Source organism: Palaemon carinicauda, chromosome 42, assembly GCF_036898095.1.
Source record: "Palaemon carinicauda isolate YSFRI2023 chromosome 42, ASM3689809v2, whole genome shotgun sequence".
Taxonomy (NCBI): Eukaryota; Metazoa; Arthropoda; class Malacostraca; order Decapoda; family Palaemonidae; genus Palaemon; species Palaemon carinicauda.
In genome coordinates, this window is record NC_090766.1 from 26,306,595 (window position 1) to 26,329,380 (window position 22,786).

The 22,786-nt window shown below is 45.5% G+C and overlaps 1 protein-coding gene across 1 annotated transcript in view; it reads left to right on the forward strand.

Moving 5' to 3' along the window:
- Nucleotides 1-5,483: 5,483 nt before the first annotated feature.
- The window catches only part of LOC137633000 (uncharacterized), a 57,751-nt gene continuing 40,448 nt past the window's right edge, over nucleotides 5,484-22,786 (forward strand). The window contains exon 1 of the mRNA XM_068365168.1: nucleotides 5,484-5,727. Coding sequence (XP_068221269.1) covers nucleotides 5,605-5,727 — 123 coding nt within the window. The 5' untranslated portion in view covers nucleotides 5,484-5,604. The remainder of the gene's footprint in view (nucleotides 5,728-22,786) is intronic.

A 22,786-nucleotide genomic window follows, 5' to 3' on the forward strand; every position in this document is an offset into this window, starting at 1 on the left:
AATAATAATAATAATAATAATAATAATAATAATAATAATAATAATAATAATAATAATTCCCGCTGTTCCTTTTGAGTTATTAACTAATGTTTTACCATTTTCACTTATTTCCTTCATAATCAGTTTTTCTCTTGTCCATCTGATTTTCTCATTAATATTCAGAAATCCTTTAAGACCCCCTTTCCTCACCACCAAATTATACATATACTAGACTAACTAGACCACTATATAAAACATTATAGGTACTCTAACATACATTATAGTGTACGAGACCCATTAAAAACGACGGTTATATATTTAAATAGATATGCACATACATAGATTCAGCCCTTCCTACTCCCTCGCCCCTTTCCTTACTACAACCCCTCTCACCAGGGTATGACTACTTCTCTCCCCATACCCGAAACGCGCGGAGAGACCGAAAACAGTATTTATTATTATTATTATGGTCATTCTCGTCTACCAGTTTCAATCCTCGTCCAAGCACTCGAGCATTCACCTCTCTCACCACTCCATCAACATACAAGTTAAACAACCACGACGACATCACGCGTCCCTGTCTCAGTCCCACTCTCACTGGAAACCAATCGCTCACTTCATTTCCTATCCTAACACACGCTTTACTACCTTTATAGAAACTTTTCACTGCTTGCAACAACCTTCCACCAACTCCATTAACCTCATCACATTCAACATTGCTTCCCTATCAACTTTATCATACGCTGTCTCCAGATCCATAAACACAACATACACCTCCTTACTTTTTGCTAAATATTTCTCGCATATCTGCCTAACTGTAAGAATCTGATTCATACAACCCCTACCTCTTCTAAAACCACCCTGTACTTCTGAGATTGCATTCTCTGTTTTAGCCTTAATCCTAATAATCAGTACTCTACTATTCACTTCTCCAACTACATTCAACAAACTAATACCTCTTGAATTACAACACTCATGCGCATCTCCCTTACCCTTATATAGTGGTGCAATATATGCACAAACCCAATCTACTGGTACCATTGACAACACAAAACACCTATTAATCAATCTCACCAACCATTCAAGTCCAGTCACACCCCCTTCCTTCAACATCTCGGCTCTCACACCATCCATATCAGATGCTTTTCCTACTCTCGTTTCATATAGTGCTCTCCTCACTTCCTCTCTTGTAATCTCTCTCTTATTCTCATCTCCCATCACTGGCACCTCAACACCTGCAACAGCAATTATATCTGTCTCCCCATTATCCTCAACATTTAGTAAACTTTCAAAATATTCCGCCCACCTTTTCCTTGCCTCCTCTCCTTTTAACAGCCTTCCATTTCCATCTTTCACAGTCTCTTCAACTCTTGAGCCAGCCTTCCTTACTCTCTTCACTTCTTTCCAAAACTTCTTCTTATTCTCTTCATATGAACGACCCAATCCCTGACCCCACCTTAGGTCAGCTGCCCTCTTTGCCTCACTTACCTTGCGCTTTACTTCTATATTTTTCATACTTCTCTATATTATTACTCTGCAGCCATTCTTCAAAAGCCCTCTTTTTCTCTTCCACTTTTACCTTCACTCTTTCATTCCACCATTCACTACCCTTCCTCATGCTGCCTCCAACAAACTCAGTTGTTGTTTGCAAATGATACTGTACTGGTTGCAAACCCGGAAGGGAAGCTTGGCCGATTAGTGACAGAATTTGGAAGGGTGTGTGAGAGAAGGAAGTTGAGAGTTAATGTGGGTAAGAGTAAGGTTATGAGATGTATGAGAAGGGAAGGTGGTGCAAGGTTGAATGACATGTTGAATGGAGAGTTACTTGAGGAGGTAGATCAATTTAAGTACTTGGGTCTGTTGTTGCAGCAAATGGTGGAGTGGAAGCAGATGTACGTCAGAGAGTGAATGAAGGATGCAAAGTGTTGGGGGCAGTTAAGGGAGTAATAAAAAATAGAGGGTTGGGCATGAATGTAAAGAGAGTTCTGTATGAGAAAGTGATTGTACCAACTGTGATGTATGGATCGGAGTTGTGGGGAATGAAAGTGACAGAGAGACACAAATTGAATGTGTTTGAGATGAAGTGTCTAAGGAGCATGGCTGGTGTTTCTCGAGTAGATAGGATTAGGAACGAAGTAGTGAGAGTGAGAACAGGTGTAAGAAATGAGTTAGCAGCTAGAGTGGATATGATTGTGTTGAGGTGGTTTGGCCATGTTGAGAGAATGGAAAATGGCTGTCTGTTAAAGAAGGTAATGAATGCAAGAGTTGATGGGAGAAGTACAAGAGGAAGGCCAAGGTTTGGGTGGATGGATGGAGTGAAGAAAGCTCTGGGTGATAGGAGGATAGATGTGAGAGAGGCAAGAGAGCGTGCTAGAAATAGGAATGAATGGCGAGCGATTGTGACGCAGTTCTGGTAGGCCCTCCTACTTCCTCTGGTGCCTTAGATGACCGCAGAGGTAGCAGCAGTAGGGGATTCAGCGTTATGAAGCTTCATCTGTGGTGGATAACGGGGGAGGGTGGGCTGTGGCACCCTAGCAGTACTAGCCGAACTCTGTTGATTCCCTTGTCAGGCAGGGAGGACCTTAGAGAGGAGAGGTCCCCTTTTTGTTTCATTTTTTTATTTTTGAGGTGACTTGGTATATGTATGTGTTATTATTATTATTATTATTATTATTATTATTATTATTATTATTATTATTATTATTATTACTTGCTAAGCTAGAACCCTAGTTGGAAAAACAGGATGCTATAAGCCCAGGGGCTCCAACAGGGAAAATAGCTCAGTGAGGAAAGGAAACAATGGAAAATAAAATTTTTAAGAATAACATTAAAATACATTTCCTATATAAACTATAAAAAAACAATGGGAAGAGAAACAAGACAGAGCAGTGTGCCCAAGTGTACCCTCAAGCAAGAGAACTCTAACCCAAAACAATGGAAAACTGTGGTGCAGTGGCTATGGCATTACCCAAGACTAGAGAACAATGGTTTGATTTTGGAGTGTCCTTCTAGAAGAGCTGCTGACCATAGCTAAAGAGTCTCTTCTACCCTAAACAAGAGGAAAGTGGCCACTGAACAATTTCAGTTCAGTAACCACTTGGGTGAAGAAGAATTGTTTGGTAATCTCAGTGTTGTCAGGTGTATCAGGACAGAGGAGAATAAGTAAAGAATAGGCCAGACTATTTGCTGTGTGTGTAGGGAAAATGAACCGTAACCAGAGAGAAGGATCCAATGTAGTACTGTTTGGCCAGTCAAAAGACCCCATAACTCTCTAATGGTAGTATCTCAACGGGTGGCTGGTGCCCTGGTCAACCTACTACCTATTCATATGACTTGTTGCTGAATGTGACCGGGAAGAAATATATATTGCAGAAGCAAATGTTAAGAGTAGTTTATGCCTAACAGAAAGTTCCCCAGTAAATGTGGGACTACATCAGGGGTCTGCATTGAGCCCTTACCTATTTGATCTGGTCATGGATGTAGTAACACAAGGTATTAGAGATCAGTCTCCTTGGTGTATGCTTTTTTTCTGATGATATACTGTGTAGCTCTAGGCGAGAGGTAGTAGAATAGAAGCTGGAGGAGTGGAAAAGAGAAATGGAAAATAGAGGATTGAAGAGATTGAAAAGAGTTGAAAATTTCAAGTATTTAGGATCAACAGTTGCAGAGGATGGTGATCTGGGGGCAGAAATAAACCACAAATTACAAGAAGGATGGAAGAATTGAAAACAAAATAGTGTGTGGAGTACTATGCGACAGGAAAATAGGGGTTAAGTTGAAAGGTAAAGTGCACAGGACAAATGTGTGACCGGCAATGATGTATGGAGCGGAGACGTAGGCAATAAAGAAGACAGAAGAGAAGAAGCTGGATGTGGTAAAGATGAGAATGTTGAGATGGATGTGTGGGGTGACAAGAAGAGATAAGATATGGAATGAGGTAATTAGGGATACCACAGGAGTTAGAGAACTATCAGGTAAAATCCAAGAAAGTAGACTGAGGTGGTATGGTCATGTCATGAGAAGAGATGAACAGTATATTGGGAGAAGAGTGATGGAAATGGAGGTAGGCTACAGGGAAGGAGAAGGAGAGGGAGACCAAAGCGAAGGTGCATGAACTGTATCAAGGATGACCTTCGATCAAAGGGTTCAACCGGTGATGAAGTGTGGGACAGAGGTAGATGGAGAATGCTGGTCAGAAACATCCACCCCACATAAAAGTGGGAAAAGATGCAGACAAAGAAAATATATATATACAGTGTATATATATATATATATATATATATATATATATATATATATATATATATATATATATATATATATATATATATATATATATATATATGTGTGTGTGTGTGTGTGTGTGTGTGTGTGTGTGTGTGCGTAAAAATCACAGGAAAACGTGATGCTCAGATGCAGAAGAACCACAGGGAAAATGAAAATACGAAATATACGATTAAGTCCTGACTAGTTTCGTGATACTTCTGAAGAAGTATCACGAAACTAGTCAGGACTTAATCGTATATTTCGTATTTTCATTTTCCCTGTGGTTCTTCTGCATATATATATATATATATATATATATATATATATATATATATATATATATATATATATATATATATATATATATATATATATATATATATATACACACACACACATATATATATATATATATATATATATATATATATATATATATATATATATATATATATATATATATATATATATATATATATATATATATACTGTATATATAATGTATTATTCATAACGATTCCCCTCCAGTTTTCAATTCAATTTCACATTTCTATAGTCATCTATTCCCTTTCTTCTGTGATAATGCTGTCTGCTATTTTTGTTAGGTATTTCTCATAATTCTTATTACTGTTCAGTAAATAGCTGTAGTCAAGGTAAAACCAGGGCTTTTAACCCTGGGTAAAACCACAGTTAAATATCGATGTTTACAGGGTATTCTATTTCGTGGTCTCCTAAATTTTCTATCTTTCAGCTAACTCATTCTCTTGAGATATTTTTGACGATACACTCATAATATAAATAGCGATAACGTGGCAGGAAGAATATACCTGAGATACGATTTGCAGTGATACAGTCATTACGTTTCAATGAGGTATTGCACCACACGTTTCAATGTGAAACGTCAGGGTGAAATTTCCGTAAACAATGACATCATTTACATAAATTAGACATTAAAATTCTTCCATTTAAATAAAATAATCTGACATTTATAATTTATAAATAAAATATCAAGTAAAAAATACTATATTAACGACCCCTGAAGTATGTTATCATAAGTAGAATTGTATGAAACGTCAAGGTGAAATATTTGTATATAAAGACATCATGTACAAAAGCAATAGATAAACTACATATTAAATTCTTCCATTCAAACAAAGAGAAATCTGGCATTTTTAATATCTAAAATATATTAAAAGAGATAAAAAATATATTACGTTATCATAAGTGGAAGTGTTCGCTGCAACAACTTTCCCCCCCTACGACGTCTTCTGCTGTCACAACAAATGCAAAACAACGTCTTGTCAACAAGTCCGGACATCATTGATACTGTGTTGTGATACTTAACTGAAGTCAGTCGTCATGACGTCTGTGGTGGTTTACAAGAGACAGTCTTATGTTGACATCATCCCAGAGGATGATTATTATACGCAAGTTGCTATGAATGCTGAAGAAGAACAGCCATTTGGGTTCTTTGACCTTCCTGTAAGTAATAATAAGTGACAGGTCTTATGTTAACGTGGCGTAATTCTTGCAGGGTCAGAAGTTATTTGGTGCTGAATCAGCAATTTTTAATGTAATTGAAAAACTAAATCTCTTGTGAAAGGTATTGAATGATAAGAGGGTAAAAAATAGGGGCTAACTGTAGGTTACACCAACCATTGAACCATGGTCAGTGTTCTGTAAAGATATTTGGCTATGCATTAAATGTTAGGCTATTCATATTCATTTATTTAATTTTCAAAAGCTTTACTTCTTAAACTACAAGTTTTATAGAAAAGATGTAGGTTACCCTTTAACCTAACCTAACCAAACCCGCACCTTTGTTGATAAACAGGTTTTTGAGTAAAGAAAAAATCCTAAACAAGAAATCTCACTGACAGGAATGATGAAATATACAATTGAGATTTATGAATACCAAAATTTGTGTGTAAAGCAAAAAAAGCTGCGTGTGTAGATCGTCGGGTTACCAGGCCTGCTGCTCTCATAAAAAACGAGAATCCTTTTTATCATCGTAGCCTATATTTAATTGTGTCTACGAGTATCTTGGGTAATTTTCTAACTAATTATTCACTTAGTGGTCTTCACTCCTTCGTGGCTCTCTACTTTCGCAATTAAACATTATTTGTTCCAACACAAATACTTACCTCGAACTACTTTCTTAGGAGTTACCTGTAATCTCCTCTCAACCGACCAGAGTTTTGTGTAGTATACCCTACGTCCGTTTTCTATGGAGGACTAACCCGGGAGTAATGAGAACGTGCCCTGAGGGTAGACCTGAGCTAGGTCGGCGTCAGCTTGGGTCCCGTTAGTCAGTAAGTTCTCTGGTCGCGTCGTGATTCCATCACGCCGCTCTCATTCTCTTACGACCCTTTGTGTCCCGACTCGTGTGTCCCGCGTGGTATCTCTGTGCTTATCCCTTGTGTTCTTGCGTGTTCACTGCCTTTCCTTGTGCTTCCCAAGTGTATTCCTAGTTTATTCCCTTCGTTCCTGTGCCTTGTGGTTGTGTGCGATGGAGCAGATCCGCCGTTGTCCTGGGCCTAGAGCCGGAAAGTCGTGTGGAGCGTTCCTTTCCAAGCCCGAAGTGGATCCTCATTCCCTTTGCTCTTCCTGTAGAGGCAGAGTGTGCTCGCCATCGGATACGTGCATTGAGTGTGTTAGCTGGAGTGAGATCCAGTGGGTGCGTTATGGCACTAAGAAGAAGAAGTCGTCGAAACGTTCGCCCAGGAAATCTAGCATCTCTCCGCCGTTACCGTCACCCAGTGGACGGTCCGATGGAGCTTCTGTCTCGCCTTCCCCTACCCAGAGTAGGGGACGAGGTAAGTCCATTGCGGGGAAAGAGCCGAGGGCCCTTCCCCAGGAGTCTAATGTATATGAAGTGGGGGTTGCTGGGACTATTCAGGCTAGTGGGGAGCCTGATAGTGCTGTGTCTGGGGGTTCTGGAGACTCTGCCCTTGTGCTTGGGGGGCCCGTTTCCTCCGACGACCCCTTGTGGTGTAGTAATGTTGTGCCTGTTTCTTCGCCCGCTTCGTGGGCCTGTGTTTCAGGTTCTTCAGCGGCTGGTGACGCCCAGGGAAAGTTGGACTCCATGGTAAGTGAGCCCTTCGGGTGGAGGCTTCCTAAAACGCCAGGTAGGTCCCCAATGCGGATGGAAGAGGGCCTGGATACATGGTTCCCTAGTGTAGTACGTCCAGCCTCTTTTCCAGCTCCTCTGACGGCGGTTCCGGAGTCTTTCCTACAACCCTCGACCTCTGGAACGCAGCAGGTCGCGAAGCCCTCCGTAGCCCCCGCTCCTGCCCGTCGGTCGGGTGGTATAGTATCGTCGGGCTCTTCAGATGGTGGTGCTTCGTTCTCTTCAGAAGGGGAAGCGAGGAGGAGGCACCGGCGACGGAGAGAGCGGTCCAGGAGTAGGCGTTCCCGCTCAAGATCCCACTCGAGGTTCAGTAGAAAACGGTACCTGTCTCCACGGAGGAAGTACAGGAAGAGTAGGTCCCCCGATGGTGATTGGGTCTTCGTTCCCCGTAGGAGTGAATTGCAGCGTTCCCCTGACCGGCGGTCCAGGGATTACTCGCCGCGAAGGCCATCTTCCAGCCGCAGATATGACCCTCGCAGGGGGAAATGCGAGAAGGCCTCTTCAGGCAGGCGTAAGTCCGCGAAGCTTCCGGCTCACCCCGCCCAGCGGGGGGAACCGTGCTTCCGTACGGGCAGCCTGGCCGAATCAGCACAGCTGGTTCGGCCCTTCTGTGCTGGTTCGGCCCTTGGACTTAAAGGAACGGTTCCCTCCGTCGGGTCAGCCCACGCGATCCGCGTCCTCGTCCCCCAGAGAGAATACACGGACGGTAGTCCTCGCCGGCACGGCGATGCCAGTTCTGACCCCCAACCCTGGTGCGGAGGTTCCCGCCGGGGCAGACCGGTACTACCGCAGGGGAGTGCCTGTTGATTCAGAACCGAAGCGCCCGGTAGGAGTGCCCGGTGACCCGGCTCCTCGGGGTCAGACGAAAGGTACTGCTGACAGTAGAGAAGGTTCCCCGACCGAGGACTCGGCGTATCGGAAGGTAATAGGCCTAATACGAAGGCATCATCGGATTAAGGAACCGGTCCCAACCGACGAGGACTACTGGAGGTCCAGCCTGAGCCGCTTGATGGAGGCACCCGTCCAGCAGAAAACCTCCCTGGCCCTGCCTGTGGCCCGAGATCTAGTCCTGGGACGGGCTCATGTTGATAAAGTTGTGGCAGGCAATGCCGAAGCTCCCAAAACACAGAGCTCCTCGAAGTTGCTCCAAGGACTCAAGTCACAGAGTAGGTTCTATGTGCCAGAGGGACGACGGCCGGGAGCCTGCAAAGTGGAGCCTTCCCTCAACGTTTTGGGACAGGGTGCCCCGGAGGACAGAGCCTCCTCAGCCCCGATTTGCTTTTCGCAGTCGGAGGCTGCGATGATGGAGGAGATGTCGAAAGACTTGGTGCACGTCTCCTCTTGGTTGGACTGGTGGGCCTCCACGCTGATAGGTGTACAAGCCACATATGACTTAAAAGACCCGGAGCAACAGAACCTACTGAAGGAGCTTATCATCTCCGGGGGCAAGACCCTGAAGTTCCTTACTTATCAGTCCCTTGCCCTTTCAGCGAACTGGGTTCTGCGCAAGAGGGATACTATTCTGGCGAAGCTTTCCCGGAAGATCCCAGACAGGGAGGCGAGGGCCATGAGGAGCCTTCCTGTGTGGGGTGACTCCTTGTTCCCCTTGAAACAGCTAGAGGAGATAATGTAGAAGGTAGCTAAACGAAAGGAAGTAAGCGCTCCCAGACCTCAACCGGTAAGGAGGCCCCCCTACAAGAGGTCAGCATCAGACGGGCCCTCTACTTCTCAGGCCCCTCCTAGCCTGACGAGGAGAGAAGCCCCTTCTTCGCTTCAGCGCCACAGCCCCCCCGTAGAGGAGCTCCAGCAGCGTCTGCCTCTTTTAGAACAGGGTATTCTGCCTCCAGGAGAGGCCGTTCAGGCCGCTCCTCCAGGAGGAGGTAGAGTGGGAGGCCCCCTACTCCTGCCCAAGCCTCAGGTTGGGGGATGCCTCAGACGACATTGGCAAGCATGGAAGGCTCTCGGAGCGGAACCCTGGACAGTATCCGTACTGAAGGAGGGGTACAGGCTCCCGTTCTTAACGGAACCTCCACCTTTGATTCCGGCCAGCCTGTCGGAGTGGCTGGCACCCAAGGACCCGTTGAAGAGGGCGGCCCTTCGAGAAAAGGTGTCCACTATGTTGGAGAAGGGCGCCATGGAGGAGGTCCTGCACCCAGGACCAGGTTCCTACAGCCAACTATTCCTGGTAGAAAAGGCGACGGGGGGATGGAGACCGGTGATAGACCTGTCAGCTCTCAACAAGTTTGTTTGCAAGACAGATTTCAAAATGGACGCTCCGAAGTCGGTCTTGCAGTCCTTGAGGGAGAAAGACTACATGATGACCATAGACCTCAAGGACGCATACTTCCAAATCCCGGTCCACCCCTCAAGCCGAAAGTTTCTCCGAGTGAAATGGGGTACCCAGATCCTGCAATTCAAGACCCTCTGCTTCGGGTTGTCGACGGCTCCCCGGGTATTCACGAGAGTCTTCACGACAGTCTCGGTGTGGGCTCACGAGTGAGGTATTCGCCTCATCCGGTACCTGGACGACTGGTTGCTTCTTTCCTCCTCAGAGGACGTTTTGAAGGAGCAGGGTGTAAAGCTTCTTCAATTTTGCAAGGGTCTGGGTATCATGATCAACCCAGAAAAATCGAACCTATCTCCCTCCACCAGGATGACCTATTTGGGGATGACACTGGATTCCCGACTAGTGAAGGCTTTTCCGTCAGAGGAGCGGGTAAGCAATCTAATAAAGATTCTTCTGCCTTTCCTTTCCGGGCAACCCAGGAGAGCGAAGGACTGGCAAAGGCTAATAGGTCATCTGGTGTCATTGGAGAAACTGGTTCCCCAGGGGAGACTCAGGCTCAGGGCCATCCAATGGAACCTGAAGAGCTTCTGGAACCAACTGGACTCGCCCAAAAAATTAATCCCAGTTCTGCCAAACACAATACCCTCCCTGGAATGGTGGCAGTGCCGGTCGAATACGTTTAAGGGGATGCCCTTCGCGACTGAGCCTCCCGAGATGCTCCTATTCACAGACGCCTCCAACCAGGGATGGGGAGCCCATCTCCTCAACGAGACGGCGAGAGGAACCTGGACGGACGTGGAGAAAGGCCTACACATCAATGTCCTAGAGTTGAAGGCAGTCCAAAAAGCTTGCCTGCAGTTCATCGATCTACTAAGGGGAAACACTGTGGCGTTGATGTGCGACAACACCACAGTAGTAGCGTACATAAAGAAGCAAGGAGGCCTCAAGTCAAGGGAGCTGTGCGATCTCGCCCTAGAGATCCTGGATTGGGCGGAGGCGAACCAGATAGTGTTATTGGCAAGGTTCATCCCCGGGAAGAAGAACGTCCTAGCCGACGGTCTCAGCAGGATGGGTCAGATAGTAGGGACAGAGTGGTCCCTCCTCCCAGAAGTAGCCAGGCTCATCATTCAACGGTGGGGTTCCCCAGTGATGGACCTCTTTGCAACCAGGCTGAACGCACAACTCCCCGTGTATTGTTCTCCTGTCCCAGACCCAAAGGCAGCCTTGGAGGATGCCTTTCAGCACAAATGGGACAACCTAGACGTGTACGCTTTTCCCCCCTTCACGTTGATCAGGCAAGTGCTCAACAGAGTAAGGGCTGCCCGGAACTTAAGGATGACTTTGGTAGCGCCCTGGTGGCCGGAGAGAGTGGTTCGCGGACCTAAAAGACCTGGCAAGCCATCCTCCGTGGCCACTCCCCGACAGGCCAGATCTTCTACAACAGCCACACTTTCTCAGGTTCCACGACAACCCACAGTCTCTACGCCTTCACGCCTGGAGACTATCGAGCGCCTCCTGAGGAAGGAAGGATATTCGTCAGGAACTGCTAAGAAGATGTCGCTATACCTGAGAAGGTCGTCGGCAGCGGTCTACCAAGCGAAATGGGCCTCTTTTAGGAAGTTGTGCACTTCAAGGAACATCAAGCCCCTCAAAGCCTCAGTCCCAGATATCGCAGACTTTCTAGTATATCTCAGAGACGAGGTAGGGATGTCAATTCCAGCTATAAAAGGAGTACGAGCAGCCTTGGGTCAAGTCTTCCTTCTGAAGGGCATCGACCTGGGCTCCTCTAGACACATCTCTATGCTTATCAGGAGTTTTGAACAGTCCTGCCCTTCTCAAACTGTTAGGGTGCCTCAGTGGGACTTGGCTAGGGTTCTGAAGATGTTAAGTAGCCCCCGTTCGAACCGATGAAAGATATTGTAGACAGGGATCTCACTCTCAAGACGGTCTTTTTGTTGGCCTTGGCCTCTGCGAAAAGGGTAGGGGAGATCTATGGGCTGTCTTACGACGTCTCTCATTCAAAGGGGTGGAGAGAAATCTCCCTCAAGTTCGTCCCTTCGTTCGTGGCAAAAACCCAGAACCCAGCAGTCTGGGATCCTAAGTTCGAGGGGTTCTCACTGCCAGCTATTCCTAGGACTGGGAATCCAGAGGATTTGAGGTTATGCCCTGTCCGTGCCGTTAGGAAATACCTTGAGAGGACTGCACATCTCCGGCCGGGCATCAAGAGCCTTTTCGTCTCCACAAGTGTTACAAAGAAGCAGGTATCGAAGAATACCATATCCTTTTGGTTGAGACAAGTTATTGCCAGGGCCTACAAGGAGGAGGGACTGGCCGTGCCAGGTACTCCTAAGCCCCATGACATCAGAGGACTAAGCACTTCCTTAGCCTTTGAGAAGAACATGGCAGTGGGCCAGATCCTTCGGGCGGGCACCTGGTCGAACCAGTCGACCTTTACTGCCCATTACCTCAAGGATTACTCAAGAAGGTCTTTAGACGGGTTCTCCATTGGGACAGTCATCTCCGCGCTCCAAGTGATTTAACGGTGAAGCCCCAGGCACAATCGTGGATAGCAAAACCAGGAGAGACAGGTTCGTTCCTTTTCACCCTAATCCCCGTTTTCCTATCCCTACCGGAGATAACCACACATATGTAACCAATGAAGAACACGTCTCTGCAACTTTGTTACTGGACTCAGCTTCAGAAGATTTTTCAAAGGGTGAGTACTTAGACACTAACGTGAGCTCTTTGTGTAGTTTACCCTACCGTTCGTTTCCCAGTTTTTTAGAACCTAGTTCATATCTAGACTACTTGGCATCTGCTTAGCTGGGTCTGAAGGTCAGGAAGCCACTCCCACCTCCTAAAGTATAAGTCTCCTAAGAAAGTAGTTCGAGGTAAGTATTTGTGTTGGAACAAATCAAAAATTTTAAGTAATTTTTATTTTTCAATATTAAACTTAGCCGGTGATTATATAAGCTGCAACTCTGTTGCTCGACAGAAAACTCTACGTTCAAAATACGCCAGCGATCGCTATGCAGGTAGGGGGTGTACATCAACAGCGCCATCTGTCTAGCAGGTACTCAGTACTCAATGTAAACACAGAACCAATTTTCTCTCTGTCGGGCTACCGGCAAGACCTACTAATACGCTGTTACTAACTGGATTTGTTTTCACAACTATTTGGTGAAGTACACTATTCTAGTTTTGAGCTTTCGCTATGCAGGTGTTTTATCTTCATCTCAAAACTTGAACTCGTTTTGGATAGATTTAATTAGGGTGACAAAGAGAGTATGGACTCTCTTTCACTTTTAAATGGCCAACCCTTCCCTTAGACGGAAGTGTGTTTAGGTTTTTAGTAATTTTGCTTAACACGTTATAGATCTATATATTTTATATCTCTCCGCCTCTATTAGGCCTCTTCGATTAACTTTCCATTTATTATAAACATATAAAGATAATTTTTATGTTTTGTTTATATGCGACCTTTCCTGATAGTAGGCGGTCCTAACTTGGAACCGAAGTTAATCAACGTTGAGCCCGTTATATCGTATTTAGCCTTTAAAGAATTTAAAACTTTTTAAATTTAATGTTTTATGAAAGAATTTCTTTGATAGTCTTCGTACTGTTCTCAAAGATGAACTAACGTTTAGTTTTTTAGACTACGCAGTTGTTGACGTTCAGGACGTTCAACATGCGCTCTATCGTCACGATAGAGAGAGAGTGTATCACGGTTTCACTTTGCAGTAAGAGTAAATCGATTCTGACGTTTTGTTCATTCTTTCTTAGCTTTAATGTTTTAAATTCTAAATTAAAGGAACTTTTTATTGGAAAACCTTTCAGTTTTTTTCCTTTAGTCAAATAACATGTTTTTTTGACAATTTATAATTGGGCTCTTCTCTTAGGTGCGAAATCAAGAGAGAAAGAGAGAGAGAGATAGAGACGGAGGGAGAGAGAGGAGAGAAAACGTTCCGTTCAAGCGGGTAACGTTTTTCTCGTGTTACTCTCGTCCCTAGTCGCTGTACGGGGAAGAAGGTAAAACGTTTCTAGGGTTTTATTCTTGTCCCCAGGGGATGTGCGGTGAGAGATTGTAAACGTAGTTTATTTGAACTAGTGTTTAGTCTCTTTCCCAGCCACTGAATTTTTCATCTTTATATATGTTTTCTGTTTTTTGCTAGTATTAAGCAATTACTACCTTTTAATGAGGGTAGAATTGCGTGTTTCAGGTAGAAATCAGTAAAAGTTTCGATTTCAGTGAAATAAGTGCAAAACAGAAAATCAAAGTGATAAAGTGATATGCGCAAAGTGTTACAGTGTTGCGTCCGAGGGTTCGTCTGTTCGTGCCTGTCGTTCACCTAGTCCGGGACCTCTTGCAAGCTCCCAAGCCCAGGGGAGAAGTAATGTCGAACGACTTATGGGTTCGTCAGGCCTTGATCAACGAACAGACGTTTCCCTCCGTGGTTTCGGGCGTATCTACCCAAGATCGCCCCACCCACACAAAGACGAGAGAGCCCATTTTTTTCTCGTCTGCGGAAGAGGTTTCTCGTAAGAAACCATGGACCAAGGTCTCGCAGCTTATTAAGCGCAAGTCGGTCCCTTCCGCGCAAGTCCAACGGCCCAGTTGTAGCCACTGGGTCAGTTCGGACTCGCTGCAGTCTTCCGACGACTGTTCACCTCCTAAGAGAGGCAAAGCGGTACCGCATCAGGCAGTCACACCGTCTGTTGCCGCACCTGCTCCTGTAGACCCTAAGTGGTCTTTGCTGCAGACCATGCAGTCTCAGTGAACGTCATTGATGCGGGACTTTCGTGCGGAGAAGGTTGACACTGCACCAACCTCTAGCCTACAACCAACCACGGTTGTGCGTCCTGTGGACGCTGAGGCGACCTTCTGCCGCACTCCAGCTAAGAGAGTCCCGCCACCCATGCGTTCCAGTGTACCCTGCCAGCCGCATGTTGACGTTCAGTAACGCACGGAACCTTCCGTTGACGTTCGCGAGGTACAACAACAGTCTAAGTTGTTTTGTTTTGACGCGGTGCGTCAACGTCCGCATTCTAGAGTTGTTTTGACTGCTCAGTATAGACAGTCAAAGCAGTCTCGAGTGAACACTGTATGTCCTCACGCACCTGTTGTGGTTGACAGTTCAGTTGTTGACAGTTCACAGACTGTCAAGCAGTTACATGACGTTGCCTTCTGGTCTGCTACTAATGCACCAGTGAGAGACTCGCTGAGGTTACCTAGCTTTTATCGGACAAGGTTCCTGTAGATGAGAAAGTGCTGTTCTCCCTCCTACTGATATTCCCTTGAGGACTCTGTCATTTGGAGAGGAGCCTTAAGCTGCTTAGCCTCCTATGGTCTTTAATTAAATCATGATGATTTTTTAAGGATCTTCGTCCGGATCTTGTAACTGCTGCTCCTCGTTCGCCTAAACGTCAGAACTTACACTAGGCCTAGCTACTTCGAAGCCGTTGTTTTTAAGCTAGTGCTCTCTCGCTCTCCTAGAGAGCGTTACGTTGGCTAGGCGACTGGTTTTTGCACCAGGAGGAGTTTTAGGGATACAGCCTTTGTTTTCCCTTCTTTTAAACTGGCTTATAGAGCGAGAGTCTGATAGGACACGAGAGAATTCTCGGCTTGGGAGTTCATGCCTCTGCCCAGATAGACTTCTCAATTCTGGTAGACTCGCCCTGGCGCCTAGCCAGGAGACGCTCCAAGTTGTTTACAGGTCAACTTCTCAACTTTTGTCGAGCCTTTGAAGTTTTGCTGTACTATTATGTCACACATAACAAGGCTTTCAGGGATGGTAAATGGTTCCGCCTCAGTCGCTAATCCCGTCTGTTGCCACACCTGCTCCCGTAGACCCTAAATGGGCTTTGCTGCAAGACATGCAGTCCAAGCTTGCGTCCTTGATAGAGGACTTAAATGCGGAGAAGAACCTTCTGGCCAATAACCTTCCAACCGGTTGGTTGTGCGCCCTGTTGACGCTGAGGTAACCTACTCGCGTCTGCCAGTTGAGGTGGTTCCTCCTTCTGGCCAACAACCTTCCAACCGGTCGGTTGTGCGCCCTGTTGACGCTGAAGTAACCTACTCGCGTCTGCCAGTTGAGGTGGTTCCTCCACCGATGCGACCCAGTGTGGGTTGCCAGTCGCACGTTGACGTTAAGCGACGCTCGGAGGTGGTTGTTGACGTTCAGGACGTTCAACAACCAGCAGAGGTGACTTGTTGTGACGCAGTGCGTCAACCTCAGCAACCCGGTAGGGTGTTGACTGCACAACCCAGACAGCCTAGACAGTTTCGGGTTGACGCTGTACTTCCTCGCGCACCCATGGTTGTTGACAGTTCACAGACTGTGCAGCAGTTCCATGATATTGCGTCCGGCTCCGTCACGCATCCACCAGTGCGACCGGATTCAGCGAGTCAGACGTTGCCCACTCCGTTGCCGTTTCCTCATCAGTTTCGGATGAGGAACCCTCTGATGAGGACGTTGCTGAACAAGACGATCAGCCCCCAGCCCTGCTATCCATCCAGAAGATGCTGAAGAAGGAACGCTGCCCAGTCAGGCTGTGGATGAGTCTGGTAGGGACACTGTCATCCGTGGATCAATTTGTGTCACTAGGAAGACTACACCTCCGTCCTCTTCTATACCATCTAGCTTTTCACTGGAAAAAGGACAAGACGCTAGAAGCGGTCTCGATCCCGGTTTCCGGAAAGATAAAGTCTTGTCTGACTTGGTGAAAGGACTATATCAACCTTAGAGAGGGTCTTCCCCTGACTGCTCAGACTCCCAACCACGTTCTCTTCTCGGACGCATCGGACGTAGGATGGGGTGCGACATTAGACGGTCGGGAATGCTCGGGATTATGGAACTCGAGTCAAAGGACAATGCATTTCAACTGCAAGGAGCTACTGGCAGTAAGTCTGACCTGGAAAAGCTTCAGGTCTCTCCTTCAAGGCAAAGTGGTGGAGGTGAACTCGGACAACACCACGGCTTTGGCGTACATCTCCAAGCAAGGAGGGACCTACTCTCTGACATTGTACGAGATCGCAAGGGACCTCCTCACCTGGTCAAAAGGTCTAGACATATCACTAGTAACGAGGTTCATCCAAGGCAACTTGAATGTCATGGCAGATTGTCTCAGTCGGAAGGGACAAATAATTCCAACAGAATGGACCCTCCACAAGGATGTATGCAAGAGACTTTGGGCCACCTGGGGCCAGCCAACCATAGATCTCTTCGCAACCTCGATGACCAAGAGGCTCCCAAATATTTTGCTCACCAATCCCGGACCCAGCAGCAGTTCATATAGATGCCTTTCTACTAGATTGGTCACATCTAGATCTATATGCATTCCCTCCGTTCAAGATTGTCAACAAGGTACTGCAGAAGTTCGCCTCTCACGAAGGGACAAAGTTGACGCTAGTTGCTTCCCTCTGGCCCGCGAGAGAATGGTTCACCGAGGTACTTCGATGGCTAGTAGACGTTCCCAGAACACTTCCCCTAAGGGTGGACCTTCTACGTCAGCCACGCGTAAAGAAGGTACACCAAGACCTCCACGCTCTTCGTCTGACTGCCTTCAGACTATCGAAAGACTCTCGAGAGCTAGAGGCTTTTCGAAGGAGGCAACCAGAGCGATTGCTAGAGCAAGGAGAACATCCACCCTTAGAGTCTACCAATTGAAGTGGGAAATCTTCCGAAACTGGTGCAAGTCAGTATCCGTATCCTCGACCAGTACCTCTGTAACTCAAATAGCTGACTTCCTCTTATATCTGAGGAAAGAACGATCTCTTTCAGCTCCCACTTTCAAGGGTTACAGAAGCATGTTGGCATCAGTCTTCCGTCACAGAGGCTTAGATCTTTCCAACATAAAGATCTACAGGACCTCCTTAAGTCTTTTGAGACCACGAAGGAGCGTCGTTTGGTTACACCTGGTTGGAATTTAGACGTGGTACTAAGATTCCTTATGTCAGACAGGTTCGAACCGCTACAATCAGCCTCCCTGAAAGATCTCACCTTAAAGACTCTTTTCCTGGTATGCTTAGCCACAGCTAAAAGAGTCAGTGAGATTCATGCCTTCAGCAAGAACATCGGATTCTCATCCGAAACGGCTACATGTTCTACAACTTAGTTTTCTAGCCAAACACGAGCTGCCTTTTCGGCCTTGGCCAATATCGTTCGATATTCCAAACTTATCGTATGGTTGGAAATGAACTAGAAAGAGTCTTATGTCCTGTAAGAGCTCTTAAGTTCTTTTTAAAAAACCTTTACGAGGCCCGTCTGAAGCTTTATGATGTTCAGTTAAGAAACCATCTTTGCCTATGTCAAAGAATGCTTTATCCTATTTTATCAGACTGTTAATACGAGAAGCTCATTCCCATCTGAATGAGGAAGACCAAGCTTTGCTGAAGGTAAGGACACACGAAGTTAGAGCTGTCGCAACTTCCGTGGCCTTTAAACAAAATAGATCTCTGCAAAGTATAATCGACGCAACCTATTGGAAAAGCAAGTCAGTGTTCGCGTCTTTTTATCTTAAGAATGTCCAGTCTCTTTACGAGAACTGCTACACTCTGGGACCATTCGTAGCAACGAGTGCAGTAGTGGGTGAGGGCTCAACCACTACAATTCCCTAATTCCATAACCTTTTTAATCTTCCTCTTGAAATGTTTTATTATTGTTTTTGGGTTGTCCGGAAGGCTAAGAAGCCTTTCGCATCCTACTTGATTTGGCGGGTGGTCAAAGTCATTTCTTGAGAAGCGCCTAGATTAGAGGTTTTGATGAGGTCCTGTTGTATGGGTTGCAACCCTTGATACTTCAGATCCTAGGGGTCGCTCAGCATCCTAAGAGGATCGCGAGGCTCCGTAAGGAAGACGTACTTAAAAAGGCAGAGTAATTGTTCAAGTCGACTTCCTTACCAGGTACTTATTTATTTTATGTTTGTTATTTTGAATAACTGCTAAAATGAAATACAAAATACTTAGCTCATAATAATGTAAACAAGTAATGCTGGTCTCTACCCACCCCCCTGGGTGTGAATCAGCTTATATAATCACCGGCTAAGTTTAATATTGAAAAATGTTATTTTTATTAATAAAATAAATTTTTGAATATACTTACCCGGTGATTATATATTAAAGGACCCTCCCTTCCTCCCCAATAGAGACCCAGTGGACCGAGGAGAAAATTGGTTCTGTGTTTACATTGAGTACTGAGTACCTGCTAGACAGATGGCGCTGTTGATGTACACCCCCTACCTGCATAGCGATCGCTGGCGTATTTTGAACGTAGAGTTTTCTGTCGAGCAACAGAGTTGCAGCTTATATAATCACCGGGTAAGTATATTCAAAAATTTATTTTATTAATAAAAATAAAATTTTTCCTAACATACTTACCGAGAACTACTTTCGGGTAATGGCCCTCCCTACCTTCCCCGAGTGCCTTGCTGCCCTTGCAGGGACTTTTTGCAACATCCGAGGAACTTACTGACTAATGGGACCCAAGCTGACGCCGACCTAGCTCAGGTCTACCCTCGGGGCACGTTCTCATTACTCCCGGGTTAGTCCTCCATAGAAAACGGACGTAGGGTATACTACACAAAACTCTGGTCGGTTGAGAGGAGATTACAGGTAACTCCTAAGAGAGTAGTTCTCGGTAAGTATGTTAGGAAAAATAAAAATTACTTAAAATTTTTTATTTTATTGCTCCTCTGTCTGACAATTAGTACTTATTGCACTACACGCATCAGTTAACTGGACAAGTATTTTGGCGGGCAATAAATCGGTGACCCGACCACCTATACACACTATCCCCCCATATAAAAAACTGAGGAGAGAAATTACTACAAATAAAGTAGGTAATGTGTTACAGGTATATATACAAACCTAACGTATGTCACCACATCCCAATGGTCCATAGGGTTAGGTCCCAGATGCACTTCCTGCTTGATCTTCTGAGAGGGGTTGACCATACAGTAAGCTTCTTTTCATGATAGATTTCAGCCTTAAGATGTTATATTTTTCTAAATACTATACCCCTGAAAATTTCATCTTACACCTTATAAGTTGACTAATTGAGTGTCACATCTATGTAATATATATTCGACAAAATAATTGTTAGGTGATTAAAAAGACCTCTATAATTGCAAATGCAGTCATAAAATAGAGGATTATGTCCCCAATCATTAATAAAAGAAATGCTTTGTGTTGGTAAAAGTGGCCTTAGTGGATATTCACAATTTACTCAGTGAGTGTTTCAAACAACAAATAAGACTTTCGGCTTAATGGGTGTTAAATTTGAGTCTGTTGGAACGAGTCTGACTATTTTGCAATTATTTACTTTATATAAATATAGTTGCATTTACAAATTGAAAAAATTAAAAATATATGGAAACTTGTGAGTAACTATGAATGTTCATTATGACATTCCAATAAAACAGGAACTACAGTATTAACTTAATTAGTCTTAAATTATTTTTTGGATATGTCTTTAAATGTCTATAGAACACAATAAAGATTAAAAGATGGACTTTAATAGTAGTGTATTTACTGTTGTATGTTCAGTAGAGTATGGCTATGCTCTGTAAAAGTTTGATAAATTTCATTTGGCCACCTTCTTAAGGCTATTTATCAAACCATGGTTTGAACTCTGATGGAGTTGCATCTCAATGTGTCTTTGTTTCGTGAAAATCATGTAAATATGCATTTAGCCTTATTCTGGATGGCATACAATATTAACCCAAAAGGATGCATAAGGAGCTACAGATATGCATACCTTAAGATAGGAGCAGCACCAATCTATAGGCTTGTATGTAACTATAAGCAGACGAAGTAACAAGCGATGTGGTAACCAGACCAAGTATATGTGAATAATGAAAGGCTTAAATGATTTCCATATGACATAAGCTAAGTTAGACAAAATCCATCCAAAATGACAAATTCGTAGATAATTTGTATTTTTCCTAACTATACAAACCTTAGCTATTTACATGGGGTAATTACTTCGGCGTAGCTGAATGACAAGCCATAAAAATTTTAACGAGGGTTTCCTACCCCGCCGCTAGTTAGCGGGGGTAGGGAGGGGTAGCTAGCTACCCCCCCTCCCCTCACACACACCGGTGAAAGGCTCACTTTACTTAGAGGTAGGACTTATCTTGGGGGACAGGGCTGGCAGGCACATATGTGTAAATAGCTAAGGTTTGTATAGTTAGGAAAAATACAAATTATCTACGAATGTCATTTGTTCCGTAACTGAAATACAAACCACGCTATTTACATGGGGTGACTTAACCCTTAGGAAGGGTGGTAAGTACCCTGCCATACTGGCTTTGGCTTGCTCGGGGACCCCGAACCCGAATTTGTACGAACTCAAGGGGTGAGGGGGTCCCTGCTCCTCGCTGGCAGTTGTGAAACTGCTGCGGCCTACGTAAGCTGTGTGTGAAGGTGAGAAGTGACTCGTCCTAGGAAGTTGACCTGGAGTTCTTCAGATGGAAATCTAGGCTAGGACTCTCCCAATACCACCTCGTCAGGGTATGGGGACATGACAGTATTACATCTTAATACTAGGAACACAAGGAAGCATGGCTTACCTGCAGAGGTTTGAGGTCACCTGTGCAAAGGACCAAGGATGCTGCTTTCTCCAAGGGAGGAGAGGATGAAGAAAAGAATAAGGGCCAGACAGATCTTTTCATTCACGCAGACTAAAACCCGGTAACAATGCCCTCAACCTTCTGCTACTTGTCCAATAAGGAGCCTGAGGCTAGACCAGCTGTTGTGTAGCCACCACAGGGCTGATAGAGAACGTATCGAGCCTCCTGTGTGTCACGTCTTGCCGGTAGTTGGCCGTGAAGGTGGTCTGACGCTTCCACACCCCAGCTTGCAGGACCTGCGTCACTGAAAAGTTCTTCTTGAAGGCCAGGGACGTAGCCACGCCCCTGACGTCATGCGCTCTAGGGCGACGTGACGGAGGAGGGTCAGGATTCAAGGCCAGATGTATTACCTTGCGAATCCAGGCCGAGATGGTATTCCTGGTGACCCTCCTCTTCGTCTCCCCGGTGCTCACGAACAAAGCTCGCACCTGGGGGCGAACTGCAGCTGTTCTTTCAAGATACAACCTCGGACTCCTGACTGGGCACAGTAGGAGATGGTCTGGGTCATCTGTTACAGAACGGAGACTCGAAACCCGGAAGGAGTCGAACCTTGGGTCCGGCACTCCCGGGTTCTGAGTCTTGGCAACAAACTCAGGGACGAAGCTGAACGTTACCTCCCCCATCCCCTTGAATGGGCAACGTCGTACGAGAGACCATGAAGCTCACCGACTCGCTTGGCCGAGGCCAAAGCTAGCAGGAACACCGTCTTCCAGGTAAGGTGGCGATCAGAAGCCTGGGGTAATGGTTCGTAGGGAGGTCTCTTAAGAGACCTGAGAACTCGAACCACGTTCTAAGGAGGAGGTCTCATTTCCGACTGAGGGTAGGTAAGTTCGTAACTCCGTATGAGGAGAGAAAGTTCCAGCGAGGAAGAAATGTCCATTCCTTCAAGCCTGAAGGCCAGACTTAAGGCTGAGCGATAGCCTTTCACTGCCGAGACTGAAAGGCGCATTTCCTCCCGCAGATAAATGAGGAACTCCGCTATTGCTGGTAAAGTGGCATTGAGGGTAGAGATACCCCTTCCACGGCACCAACCACAGAAAACTCGCCACTTCGCCTGGTAGACTCCTGCGGATGACTTGCGCAGGTGGCCAGACATCCTGTTCGCAACTTGTTGCGAAAATCCTCTCTCTGTGAGGAGATGCTGGATAGTCTCCAGGCGTGAAGTCGAAGCGAAGCTAAGGCTTTGTGGTAGATGTTGGAGTGTGGTTGTTTGAGTAGCTCGCGACGTGAAGGGAGCTCCCTCGGAATCTCCGTGAGGAGTTGCAGAAGGTCTGGGAACCACTCTGCATGATGCCATAGCGGAGCTATCAAGGTAATTGAGAGATTGACCAATGTTGTGAAAAAATTAATAATAGTTGGGGAAAATACAAACCATTTCCACATATAACAAGCTTGGGTTATATATGTTTTAAAGTAACTCTCATTATCAATTCCCTTTTGTCATAATGTCTGATATTCTGCCCCAGTACTGTACTATAATGATTTTCCATATATTC